This window comes from Anolis carolinensis, chromosome 2 (assembly GCF_035594765.1).
Source record: "Anolis carolinensis isolate JA03-04 chromosome 2, rAnoCar3.1.pri, whole genome shotgun sequence".
NCBI lineage: Eukaryota > Metazoa > Chordata > Lepidosauria > Squamata > Dactyloidae > Anolis > Anolis carolinensis.
Genome location: NC_085842.1, coordinates 226,401,747 through 226,415,907, shown reverse-complemented (window position 1 = coordinate 226,415,907; position 14,161 = coordinate 226,401,747). Strand labels below are relative to the sequence as shown.

The window sequence follows — 14,161 nt, the reverse complement described above, 5'->3', positions numbered from 1 at the left end:
TGTAGACCAGTCAAAGCCATTGACTGGAGGTCAATGGGGAGACATATGAAAATGTGTTATTGTTGATGCTGGTGATACATGTCCACTTGTTTTCTTTTTTAAAGGGGAAAGGTGACATGATAACGTACTGGCTGGAAGGAAAGAAATCTCGAACAATTCTGAAGAAGGCACCAAGCCCTTCTGCACCTTCTCAAACTCCCAAGCAAAGTACTTTCAATCACATCCCAGGCGTTGTATAAAATGACCCATTTTCAAGCCCACCATGAAAGAAAGTGATGAGATAGCAGATGCATTTTTTCAGTAGTTTCATTCTTTGTTATCTGAAAAGAAAGATTTTAAGCAGAGGGACTTCTCAACTATCTCAGGTAGCTTCTAAGGTTCTGCATAGGGGAAAAGAGGATAAGGAAAAAAAGGAGCAATTCTAGGATTGTGAATTGTTTTGTCAGTATTTCCTAGACAGATTTTTAGACATAGTGTGAAATTTTGTTTTTCCTAAATCTCTTTCACTCCCCATTTGGAAATTTTATTTCATTGTTTTTAAGATAAAGCCAAACTTAGAATGACTTATTCATAAAGAAGATGACAGATCTGGAGATTATAGAAAGTCCTGTGCATCTGGCTATGTTTATAGTACCTCCATGCCCTCTCACATTTCACAGATGAAAACCAGGACACATATGGCTGAGGAACATCCAGGGTGTTCTCAGGATGAGAGAGTTATTAATGAAGAAAAATACACAAATTAAGAGAGGATGCAGTAGCTTACTGTTGCCTGGGCCTAATGGGAAATGCAAGATTCTCTTATCCCTCTTCTGAGTTAGGTAGAGGCAAAGGTTTTTCCCTGACATTAAGTTTAATCATGTCCGACTCTGGAGGTTGGTGCTGATCACCATTTCTAAGCCAAAGAGCCGGTGTTGTCCGTAGACACCTCCAAGGTCATGTGGCCGGCATGACTGCATAAAGCACAGATACCTTCCCACCAGAGCAGTACCTATTGATCTACTCACATTTGCATGTTTTCAAACTGTTAGGTTGGCAGAAGCTGGAGCTAACAACGGGAGCTCAACCCACTCCCCGTATTTGAACCACTGACCTTTCGGTCAGCAGGTTCAGCAGCTGAGCAGTTTAACCCGCTGTGTCACTGGGCTCACCCTTCTTCTGAGTTAGTTCGGTGCAAACTACTTTTGTACTTTGAACTCTACAGAAATTTTCATAAGCTGAGGATAAATGGGAAAGAGAGAAGGAACTGGGTCATTTTAAAGCAGCTGGTTAAGTAGAATGCCACAGGAATAATAGGGAACACCCCTGTCAAATAACGATAGTTGCAGGGTATGTATGTCCTTCTTATTTTCCCATTGGATACATTATCTTTTGACACTGAGGTACAATGTGGCTCTCTCTATGCTGTGAACTGTTTACCTATTGAAATGCCTGTCTTTCATTCAGACTTCTTTAAAAAAATATTTTAGTGAACTTCACACTTTGTCAATGAGGTGAAATGAAAACAAAGCTTTTTCGAACTTGAAGATAGTATTAAAATGTCACTTCTGAGATCCTTGATTCAAAGAAGCTTCCTTGGAATTCCTACCTAGCATTGGTTAGTTAATGGTTCTCAGTGAAACCAGATATGATGCAATTATATTGTTTATTTGTTTTTAGAATCTTTTGGTTTCTGAAAGTTTTCCAAGTTTGAAATTAATAGCCACAGTGTAGATTTCCAGAGCAGTAGCCGTGTTGGGCTGTTTGTAGCAAAAATAACAGAAAGATTTGGGTCACCTTAAAGACCAACCAATTTATTATGGCATAAAACTGCAGTCCCTGAAGCCTGGCGCCATAAGAAATGTGTTTAAGTTGTGCCATGATTCTTTATTGTTTAACTAATACAGCAAATCTCAGTGCTACAGCTTGAACTACCAACACGAAAGAACACAAATGGAGAAATGGCTGAGAAATGTGTATACAGCTGGGGTTGTCTATATGCCCATCAGCTGCTTTTGCAATGCCTGTTTGGGGCACTTCAGGGAGACATTGTCCATTTGTCATATAAGAACAAGGCAATGTTTTTGCTGAGAACCTTAAAAGCATTCTGACTCATCATCAAATTTAGGACAGTGTCTGTGCAGTCTCATTTCTGAAATAAAAGTGCTGTTCCTCGCAAGCACTCTTTTGTCCATAAATGGTTGCTGCACTCCCCCTTCCATTCATAAGTGCTTGTCATGACAGATAATCTCTCCCGTTGCAGAATTATATTGTGTTAGCCCCAAAGCACATAGACTGAATGCTGCTCTGGGAACTTATTCAAAGTCCTTCAACAATAGTTTCTCTCTCAGGAGATTCCTGCTGATGGCCGTTGTGTTTGGCATCCTATTTTCCCAGATAGTTGAGCCACAAAGACCCACAAATAGGACACAACTTCAATTGCCCTCCTCTGCTTGCCCTCAGCATTTGATATTAAATGCTGAGAGTATTAAATCACCCCTTGTTCTTTGTTGATCTGAAAAGCCTTATCAGAGTTACATGAAACATAACATGGATCCTTCAAGTCTCACTTCACTATAAACTTATAATCAAAGGGTTATACGCCACAGTAGCACAATGGGTTAAACCCTTGTGCCGGCTGAACTGCTGACCTGAAGGTTGGGTTGCTGACCTGAAGGTTGCCTGTTTGAATCTGCAAGATGGGTTGAGCTCCAATCTGTCAGCTCTAGTTTGTGGGAACATGAGGGAAGCTTCCCAGCTAACATTTCCCGGCGTCCCCTGGGCAAAGTCTCTGTAGATGGTCAATTCTCTCACACTAGAAATGAATTACAGTATGTTCTCATGTTGCTTCTGACATGATTTTAAAAAGCCTTCAGCTGCCAATCAGATGTAGCCAGAGGCGGTTCAACCACCAGGCCAACTAGGCAGTTGCCTGTGGCACCATCTTGTTGGGGGCGCCATCGAGGCAACTCCTGTCTCCTGCGGCCTGCCTCCGCAAGGTATTGAACTGCTTTTTCTGTTGATTTGTTGTAAAACATAATGTTTTAGTGCTTAATTTGTAAAATCTTAATGTAATTTGATGTTTAATAGGATTTTCCTTAACCGCTCCTTATTATCAAACATTTTCGCTTATCCAACGCTTTTATTTTTCAGTGATTGGTTTGGGGGGGGGGGTAAAATTCTGTTCGTTTACACTTGAAAAATACCTAGGGCTGGCTCTGGATGTAGCAAACCTTCTCATCCCAGGGATGCTAAATGCTTCTTTTTACACAAGATCTAGAAAATTAGCCTTTACTGATTTTACTGCCAGGAGGCTCTTATATGCTGTTCCTCCTCTAAATAGTGCCTTTGGACAAGTAATGGCTTGCAGGAGACACTATTTGGACATTAGCACTACAATCTCTTTCTCTGTTTTCCCATCTTCAAAACTCACATGATAATGTCCACATTAATGTCTCTGCTGCTCCACATCTGGGAACAGTAGTGAGGCTTATATGCCTGTCTCTTTTTGGATGGCTCTCAGGTGGCTATTTGCTCTCCTTTCTAAAAACTCAAATGTTGCTTTTCTCCCAAAGTGGGGCACAAGGTTGCTTCTAAAACAATAAGGTAAAAACATTTACCCTACAATCTAAAAATAATTAAACTCATATCATAATACAGTGCGTTTTAAAACCAATTAAAACATTCAAAAGTTAAAAGGTATGTAAAACATGCTCAATAAAAAGTCACCTTGACATATACACCAGTGTCCTTACAAAGCGAGCCTGTGATGGTGGCAGGACCGAGAGAAAGTCTTCCCCCGTAGATGTTAAGGTTTGGGCATATTTGTATTTTAACTAAGTCATCCCAAATTTCTGTCTGTGCAGTAACTTAAAATGTATATGGAGTATTCAGAAATACAGTGAAAGTGTCAAAATAAAGGCAGGTAATATTAAAAAAACATAGGAGAACATCAACATAGCAAGCATAGGAGTTCTAGGAGTGAATATTTGCAGTGTCTACAATGCTAGAAATTTGGGAGCTGAAGGGAAATTTCATAAGGGTGCAGAATCATTGGAGGGGATAATGCCTTCTTTTTGTCACCTCTGAACCTACTACATCCTTCAAGACACAAGTGAGTTTCAAAGTATACATGGCATAAAAGAAGGGCATTTGTTATTGATTAGGAACTCTTGATGACCACTAAACTAGACCTGTAACAATCTGTGACCTCACCAGGCAGGTCAGAGGTATATTGTGGTTGAGAATGTAATAGACAGGAGAAGATCCTTGTCTGGTAGCATATTTAATGTTTCCTTGAATGTGTTTTCACCCCACATATGAAGTCAGTTCTAATTGATATTGCTGTATATCTGAGCTATTGAATTGTATCTCATATAGTTGCTTCCGTGTTGGGCTATCCTCCTTCAATTTATGTCATTGTTTCATAAAAGGCATTTTAGTCCGTGGTTGTCACCACACTTTGTAGTACTTAATTTTATGAATTAATTGTGTGTCATGTCATGGATATGATATCACCGGCTCCCAAAGCAGATATTTTATTCTCAGCTCAAGAACGGAATATGGAATGTCAGTGGACAACAATAGATATTTAAAGATAGGCTTAAAGCTATCTTTAAAAAATTGTGGCATACACACCGAAAACTGGGAAGCTCTGGCTCCTGAGCATCCTAACTGGAGGTCAGCTGTTACCAACAGTGCTGTGGATTTTGAAGAGGCATGAATAGGGGGCGAAAGGGAGAATGTGCTGAGAAGAAGGTGCATTAAGCAAACCTTGTTGTTACCGCTTTCCATCTAGAAATCTATGTCCTTACTACGAAAGACCATGTGCATACAGAATAGGTCTCTACAGTCACTTACGGACCCACTGCCAAGACCTTACCCTTTGAAGACAATCATAAGTGGTCATGAGTGATTGCCTATAGTAATAATTATAAGACTGAAGCATATAAAAACATAAATTATGGGCTTTACTTTCAAAACTGAGACAATGAAAGTAATAGTTATTTTAATTCTTGCCAGCTAAACATATTATCCTGTGTACTTTTAAGGCATTTTGTAATAAATATCATTTGAGTCTAGTTCATTTTGGTCCTAAACCATCTCCCCCTTCCCAAATGTGTTTTGAAAATGTGGAACTCTTGGACTATATGAAAATTGGGGAACTGAAAACTGTATACTGATATTGTAGCAAAATCTTAATACATTTGGTCTTGTTACAAATTTAGTTTCTGAACTTGAAAAAAATATTTTTATATCTATGATATTATTAACCTATCTATATTTAAAGATGCCAACAATCCAATTCAGTGCCTGAACTGTAATTTTGTCATACTTATTATGCTACACAGATCCATATGCCATACTGATCCTAGCAAAAGCTGTATGTCTGGTTCACACCTTTGTATAAGGGAAGAGGCATGGTGTGGTGATTTGAGCACTGGACTATGACTCTGGGGACGAGGTATTGAATCCCCACTCACCCACTGAAACCTACTAGATGACACTGGGCAAGTCTCAATCTCTGCCTCAGAGGGAGACAATGACAACACTCTCCTGAACATATCTTGCCAAGAAAATCCTGTGATAGGGTTGCCTTGGTATCACTATGGTTTGGACAACAATAACAATAATGTGCCTAGGAAATGGGGGTTTTGGGAGTGGAGAGACTGACTACCCATGAAAGACAAGACAACAAGTCTCCTGACTACAGCTTCTCCTCCTCCTCTCTCCTCGAGTGCCTGGAAGCAGGGGTGACTTGGTGCCTTCGTTTTTAGGCCTGTTCCTGGGGTTATTTGGTGTGCTGATTCAGAAAATTGTATTGGATAAACCACATCAGCTCTAGATTATTAAATATGGTTTTCTGGGGGTGAGCAGAAGGCGACTGCTGGATGGCATATGTTCTGTATCAGAAACTAGAGCTGATGTGGTCTATCCAATGCAATTTTCTGAATCAGCACCCTAAATAACCAAACCCAGTCTAAAGTTGACCAAAAACTGATTCATAACCCTTTTGGTACTAATGTTGGAGAGTGGTCTCTGTGCAAGTGGTCCCTGATCAAAGAAAGGTTGGGAACCACTGATCTAAGTGCAGGTGTTGGCTTGGATAATTGTACATCTCTTTCTAGCCATGTGCTTTCATGACTATGTGAGACGCTGCTTCCTGCGGTTGCGCCCTCCAAAGCATGAAAAGGACAAGCAGGACGTATATCCCATCTTTGCTTCTAAATGGCAAGACAATTTTATGGTTAGCATGTAGGAAAGATCACATCCACTGTGAAAAGCATCATCTCTCATTTTTGATAATCCCTTTTGAAATAACTGTCAGTAACAATAATTTCTCCAAATGAGAAAGCTCAGAAGAAGCCTGAGGACTTTCTCTCCCTTTCTTGCTAAATTGTATCACATACACGAGGCTGGCATGACCAAGGCGCTTCTCTAAAGTCAATTTCTGTGGTATTATCCCATGCATTCCTTCAGTGGAGGTGGATAATAGACAGTTCAGTGAACCTGTCTGCAATAGATTATGTATAATTAAAATACGAGCTAATATTAAGACTGCTGAAAATAATTAGCATTTTTGTAGCTGCTTGATGATCAGAGTTGAAAAACAATCTTGTACAGACTTAACAGAACACCGAAGAAATACAAATAATTTGGCATTTATTGAATATATTGTTCCTCATATTTAACCCTTAGAAGGCTTCCTGCATAGATTAAATATGTCACATATAAAATCTCTGATAGGGTATTACAGGTATATTGCACATATATAATACAGAAACATAATGTACAAGGGACTTATTTAATTATTCCCTGTGTTCTCTGAAGGACTCAACAAATAATATGCTTTGTGCGGAATCCTTGTTTCCATTATTACAACTGTGAATTATCATTTAATGTCCCATTTAATGTCAAAATACAAACCAATTATTTCTTTGCCATTTACCTGTATTTTTTGGGGGGGGGGAGGTGGACTATGTATATGACCCAGACGAAGTTAAGCCCTTTTGAACCTCATTGTTCTCAACTGGAAAAATGTAAGAATGCGCCCAACACATCCAATGAAATCTGTGGGCCTAAAATGGCTTTGTTGGTTTTCTAGTATCACATTTGTTTATAACTTCTAAACCATTCAGTTATTCACCTACCCACACCGTTTTTTTCTGCCTGCATATCTGACATTTTGAAAGAGATGTGGATATTTCACACCCTTTGCAAATCTCATCTACTGGCTTGGATAGGAATCTGTGTTAGAGCCAAATGCTATGCCTCTCCATAATCTAGTCATATCTTCAAGAGAAGAGCAGGCTAAGCACCAGCATGTTCATAGTTCTAGTCCAATGGTTCTCAACCTGTGGGTCCCCAGATTTTTTGGCCTTCAACTCCCAAAAATCCTAACAGCTGGTAAACTGGCTGGGATTTCTAGAAGTTGTAGGTCCAAACACCTGGGGACTCACAAGTTGAATCATTCAGGTATCTTTGAAATATTTCAAATAGGGCATAATGGGGGCTGATGGTCTTACTCCATTGTTTTCCTCAACCTTCAGAGACTACAATGTTCAGATCCTACACTTAACACCCACTGATATCGCCTGATGTGTTCAATCCTTTAAAAAGGTCATGGTAAACCCCTGACCAGTGTTATAGCAAAGAATTGTATAACGATACGTGGACACCCTAGAGCAGAGTTTCTCAAACTGTGCTCCTTCAGATGTTTTGGACTTCAGCTCCCAGTTTATCAGGTGTTAGGATTTGTGGGAATCGAAGTCCAAAACACCTAGAGGAGCACAGTTTGAGAAACACTGTCCTAGAGCAAATGGGTTCCCCATAATATAGGGAGACATACCACTAGTAATATGTCACCGTGGTTGAGGCCAAATTTGCCATCTTAACTTTTCACTGTTGAAATTTAGTAGAAATGCTGGCAGATTTCTATGATGCTGAAATATACCCAAGGTTCCCTCTCTACCATACACCCCAGCAAGATGTCAGGATCAAGCATAAAGTCCCTTTCCTGAAATGACAGAAGAGGAAGAAGCTGTGGCGACTCTTTGGTATGGATAGTGATGGTGATGGCCATATGCATTTTTAAAGGGAACCTTGCTGTACATTCAGAGTAGTCACAGTGAATGCTGAAATCAAGAGAACTGATAATACAATTATGCCCATTTAGAAATTATCCACATTGAGCCATTGAACTAGTCTAACAGGTCTTCTCATCCATGGCCTATTGCTGTCAAAAAAAAGGGTGGGGGAGAGAATGTTTGCCCCAGTTTTTAAGAAAAAAGAAAAATACTTGGCTTCATATTTTACTCATTTAAAATTATCCATGTTGGAGGCGACCCAGGAACAGGACCTTTGAAACAGTCTTCTTGTCCATGGCCTATTGCTTTTTATAAAAGAGACAATTTGTTCTGGTTTCTAGAATGAAAAAAAACCCCTTTGCCACCCACACTCCCTTCTGAAGTCAAAATCAAACACATGTTCAAAAACTGGAAACGTTATTCCATCACAGATGAATTACATTGCATTGCAAATCAGTTTCCCAAGAACAGGGTTCTTTTTCCCTCTGGCTGTAAATTTGGTACGACACTATGATGACCATAAAATGAACTATGGTAAACTAAATGTGTTATGGGGGCCAGGGAGAAGAATAGTAAATGAGTTGTCAAAGGCTTTCATGACTGGAATCACTGGTTTGCTATGAGTTTTCTGGGCTGTCTGGCCATGTTACAGAAGCATTCTCTCCTGATGTTTCCCCCACATCTGTGGCAGGTTGTGAGGTCTGTTAGAAACCAGGCAAGTGGGGTTTATATATCTGTGGAATGTCCAAGGTGGGAGAAATAACTCTTGTCTGCTTGAGTCAAGTGAATGTTGCAATTGGCCATGTTGCTTAGCACTGAATAGCCTTGCAGCTTCAAAGCCTTGCTGCTTCCCGCCTGGGGGAATCCTTTGTTGGGAGGTATTGACTGGCCCTGATTGTTTCTTGTCTGGAATTCCCCTGTCTTCTGAATGTTGTTCTTTATTTACTGTCCTGATTTTAGAGGGGTTTTTTTAATACAGGTGGCCAGATAGTGTTCATTTTCATGGTTTCCTCCTTTCTGATGAAATTGTCCACCTGCTTGTGGATTTCACTGTCTTCTCTGTGTAGTTGGACATGGTGGTTGTTCGGTTGGTCCAACATTTCTGTGTTTTCAAATAATACACTATGTCCAGGTTGGTTCATCAAGTGCTCTGCTACGTCTGACTTCTCTGGTTGAATTAGTCTGCAGTGCCTTTCATGTTCCTCAATTCATGTTTGGACAATGCTGCTGCATTTGATGGTCCCTATGTAGTCTTGTCCACAGATGCATGGTATACGGTAGACACCTACAGAGGTGAGAGCATCCCTCTTGTCCTTTGTTGAATGCAGCATTTGTTGGATTTTCTCAGTGGGCTTTTGTTGGACCTTTTTTCTTGGTGGGCATTTGATGGATTTTCTTAGCCAGGCTTTGAAAAGCCATTAAATGCTAATCAAGCTGGCAACATTCACACTTGTCTCAAACAGACAAGAGTTCTTTCTCCCACACTGAACTATTCCACAGATATATAAACCCCACTTGCCTAGTTTCCAGTATACCTCACAACCTCCAAGGATGCCTGTCATAGATGTGGGTGAAATGTCAGGAGAGAATGCTTCTGGAACATGGCCTTACAGCCCGTAAAACTCACAGCAATCCAATCATAAATGACCTGCAAATGATTTTTTTTTAAAACAATTGTAATAAAATAAAAGGTCCCTTAAACAGGAGAGGATAATAATCTTTTCATCTCTGAAAACTTGGCTGCCAGTTTTAACGTGTCTCTCCTTCTTAACAAGTTTTCTCACTGCTGTCCTTCTTCGCTGTTACAACTGTTTTTGGTCTTCTGCACTTGACCTTATTTGATCCTGTGCTCACTGGGAAGCCTGAACTTAAGTGCTTGATCCTTACGATGATGAAAACAAAAAAAAATCCTCCTCACCACCACTACTCCCAGCCTTAAGCATCTTAAAGGAAAGCTGAGTCCCACCTCCTAGTAGAGATTGCATAAGTCTAGGGAGAGGCAAAATCCAGGAACTCTCTCATTTTCAGTGTTTCCTGCATTTGATTTCCACCTTACCATGAGCAAATGCATTGGATATTTCATCACTCCCTCCATACACAAGAAACATGTAAGATTTTGTAATAAAACAAGTAAGCTTTTCCCCACCCTACCACCCTGGGTTTACAAATTATCATAGAAAATACTGATTCTCCTTAAACATGCGTATTATTACTTTTTTGTTGTTGTCAAAATAGGAGTCAGAAAAATTAAAAAAAACCAAATCAAGTCATTTCAGGCACAAAAGGTTTGCAATATCAGTCAACATAACAGGTATTAAAGTTAACAGCTAAGTTATGAGGATTGTCCCATGCAGTGCAAAACCAGCCAGGATTATTATTCTTACTAATATCATTATTATTGATGGTTAGGATTACACTTTTTCTTTGAAAAGAGCCAGATGCTGGAGCATTTTCTTGCTGTCAAGGTGATGACAGATGCGTGTACATAGTAGAATGTATGCAGCTTGACACCACTTTCACTGCCATGGCTCAACTCTATGGAATCCTGGGAGTTGCAGTTTTACAAGGCTTTTAGAATACTCTGACAAAGAGATGGTGCCTCACCAAACTGCAAGTCCCAAGATTACCATACCAATGGAGCCCCCAGTGGCGCAATGGGTTAAACCTTTGCGCTGGCAGGACTGCTGACTGGAAGATCGGAGGTCTGAATCCGGGGAGTGGGGTAAGCTCCCATCTGTCAGCTCCAGCTTCCCATGTGGGAACATGAGACCACGTCCCATGGGTAACGTCCTTGCAGACTGCCAATTCTCTCACACCAGAAGCGACTTGCAGTTTCTCAAGGATCTCCTGACATGAAAAAAACCATACCCATGAGCCACCATGGTATGGTATCATGGGGGTTGTAATTTTACGATGCCTTTAGCCTTCTCTGACAAAGAAAGTCGGTGCCTCATTAAACTATGCATCTCAGGATTACCATATCATGAGCTGCCATGTTTCCATCTACATAGGAGATGTAGTTTTACAAAGCCTTTAGCCTTCTTTGCCACAAAAAATGTGTTGGTGTCTCACCAAACTACAAATCCCAAGATGCCATAGTGCGGAGTGGCCATGGCTCCATGCAATGGGGTTGTGGGAGATGTAATTTTTTTCAAGGCCTTGATCCTTCTCTCCCCAGAACAGGTCTGAAGCCTCACCAAAGGACAGAATTCCCTCAGTATTGAGCCATGGCAGTGAAAGTGACGTCGAGCTGCATTCCTTCCACAGTGTAGCAAGCATGGGCAAACTTCGACCCTCCAGGTGTTGTGGACTTCAACTCCCACAATTCCTAACAGCTTGCCAGCTGTGTTGTCGAAGGCTTTCATGGCTGGAATCACTAGGTTGCTGTGAGTTTTTTGGACTGTATGGCCATGTTCCAGAAGCATTCTCTCCTGATGTTTTGCCTGCATCTATGGCAGGCATCCTCAGAGGTTGTGAAGTTTATTGGAAACTACACAAGTGGGGTTTCTATATCTGTGGAAGGTCCAGAGTGGGAGAAAGAACTCTTGCCTCTTTGAGGCAAGTGTGAATGTTGCAATTAATCAACTTGATCAGCACTGGAAAACCTTGCAGCTTCAAAGCCTGGGGGAATCCGTTGTTAGCAACTAACACCTCCCAACAAAGGATTCCCCCAAGCAGGAAGCAGCCAGGCTTTGTAGCTGCAAGGCTTTTCAATGCTAATCAAGCTGGCCAATTGCAACATTCACAGCTGCCTCAAACAGACAAGAGTTCTTTCTCCCACCTGATATATAAATCTCACTTTCCAAGTTTCCAACAGACCTCACAACCTCTGAGGATGCCTGCCATAGATGTGGGCGAAATGTCAGGAGAGAATGCTTGAGGAACATAGCCATACAGCCTGGAAAACTCACAGAAACCGGGAACTTTGGGAACTGAAGTCCAAAACACCTGGCGGGCCGGAGTTTGCCCATACCATGCCTGGTGTAGACGCACCCCAAGGCGAAACCTCCAAAGACATGGCCAAAGGGGGAGGGGGATCTTAAAAGAAGTCTTGAAGGCCGGGTTGGAAAAGTGCCTCGTTGGGAACAGCCAGGTAGCTTAGTTCAGACGACCGCCTCGTGGTCTGAGCAGATCTCCTCGCTGGGGTTGACATAGCAACAGTACCTGTCGTAAGGGCTGGTCTCCTTGTAGGAGCAGACGACGGTGCTGTCGCTGGGGGCCACGAAGATGTTGACCTCCGTGTCCGCGGCGGTAGCGGCGGGAGAAGAAGGAGAAGGCGGCGGGGAGGAGGAAGCGGCGGCCGCCCCTTCCAAGACAGGCGACTCCCGCGGCTTGTCTAAGGCACGGAAAGGGCTGGCCTCGGCCACGAAGACGTTCCCGGGCATCTCCGGGTAGCAGTTCTCCAAGTAGCGCAGCACCTCCTCCTGGTCCACTTTGGGCTCGAGGTGGGGCGAGGAGGCTTTGGTGGCCAGCTCGTCGCAGCTGCCTCGGCCGGACTCGAGGTCCGAGGGGGTCCGCAGCAGCTCCAGCGCGTCCTTGTCGCGGCCCTTCTTGCGCCCGCAGGGGCAGCAGCCATGCCCGGGCGGGCCCCCCCGCTGCTGCTGCTGGTCGGGCCACTTGGTGCAGCCGTCGGTCTTGCGCGCCAAGGCGATGGCCGCGATGCCCGGCAGGCAGATGGCCGGCCCGATGGCCAGCAGCGGGATGTCGCCCAGCGTCTCGCCCTTGATCCCGGAGACGGTGAACATGAAGCCGAAGACCAGGAAGACGCTCACCAGGGCCACCACCAGCCCCGTCCGCGGGTTGATGTCGTCGGGTCGCATGGCGGGCGCCGCCCTCTAAGTCATGGGTGCCCTTCTGGAGGGGGAGGGAGTCCACAAAGTCCACGCAGAGATACCTACAAAGCAGCAAAAAGAAATCCAGCAACCTCCAAAATGTTTCCTCAGAGTGGGAAAGGGGGAAGTGAAGAAGCAGCCCACAAAATGTGTCCTCAGGCTGAGCAAAAAAGAGAAGCAGCAGCAGCGAAATAAACTGAGGAGCCCACAAAAGGACCTTTCCTCAGACTCGCTTCTGGCGGGAAAATAGAGAGAAAGCAGCAGCAGCGAAAGAAACTGAGGACACCCCCCCCCCCCCCAAAATGCTTCCTGGCCTTTGAGGAGAAAAAAAGGAGAGGAAGGGGGAAACTGAAGGCCAACAACAAAAACAAATAGTACGTTACTTAGACTAGCTCCTGCGTGAACATGGGAAGGAAGGGGGGAACTGAGGCAGCCCACAAAATGTGTCCTCGGGCTGAGCAAAAAGGGCAGAGGAGGCAGCAGCCAAAAAAACTGAGGAGCTCCTCAAAATAGTTCCTCAGACTGTCCTCTGAATGGGAAAGGGAGATGATGAGGGGAAACCGAGGCAGCAGCCACAGAAGCAAATAGACGTTACTTAGACTGGCTTCTGAGTGAACATGGGAGAGGAAGGGGAAGCAAAAAGAGGAGAGGAGGCAGCAGCTGAGAAGCCCCTCAAAATAGTCCCTCAGACTGTCCTCTGAGTGGGGAAGGGAGAAGGAAGGAACTGAGGCAGCAGCCAAAGAAACCGAGGAGCCCACAAAAAGACCTTTCTTCAGACTCGCTTCTGGCGGGAAAAGAGAGCAGTAGCCTCAAAGTGACTGAGGAACCTCCCTCCAAAAAATGCTTCCTGGCTTCTGATGGGAAAACGGGAGAGGAAAGGGTAGACTGGGGCAGCAGCCAAAGAAATTATGAAGCCCACAAAAAAAAACTTGGCTACTTTAAAAATGGGAGAGGAGAAAGGGAACTGGAAAGGCAGTAGCAAAGGAGACAAGGGAATGCCTACTCCTCAGCCTCGCGTCTGAGTAAACACGGGAAAGGAAAGGGGGAAGTGAAGGAACATTTCCTCAGGCTCACTTCTGACTGGAAAGAAGCAAAGGAAACTGAGGCGCCCCCCCTCCCCCAATTCTAAAGGAAGGTGGAATTGAAGAGCAGAGAAAGACACGGGGTGAGCAACATTCATCCCAGGCTCACTTTTGGATGGAAAAAGGGCGAGGGTGAGAGACTTCCGAGTGGGGAAAGGCAAGGAAGTTCAGCAAAGCAAAC

General features: G+C 43.3%; 2 protein-coding genes across 2 annotated transcripts in view; one reads left to right on the top strand and one right to left on the bottom strand.

The window, feature by feature from the left end:
* Positions 1–5,060, top strand: part of LOC100566773 (atrial natriuretic peptide receptor 1) — a 60,899-nt gene extending 55,839 nt beyond the window's left edge. The window contains exon 21 of the mRNA XM_062971838.1: positions 105–5,060. Within this exon, the coding sequence (XP_062827908.1) occupies positions 105–239 (135 nt within the window). The 3' untranslated portion in view covers positions 240–5,060. The remainder of the gene's footprint in view (positions 1–104) is intronic.
* A 1,565-nt stretch (positions 5,061–6,625) lies between these two features.
* On the bottom strand, positions 6,626–12,886 carry tmem215 (transmembrane protein 215). Its single transcript, XM_062971837.1, has one exon. It carries the CDS (start codon positions 12,884–12,886, stop codon positions 12,170–12,172), a length of 717 nt encoding a protein of 238 aa, XP_062827907.1. The 3' UTR covers positions 6,626–12,169.
* Positions 12,887–14,161: the final 1,275 nt, after the last annotated feature.

Coding starts and splice junctions, on each gene's coding strand:
- tmem215 (XM_062971837.1), bottom strand. CDS start 12,886: ATGCGACCCGACGACATCAACCCGCGGACGGGGCTGGTGGTGGCCCTG.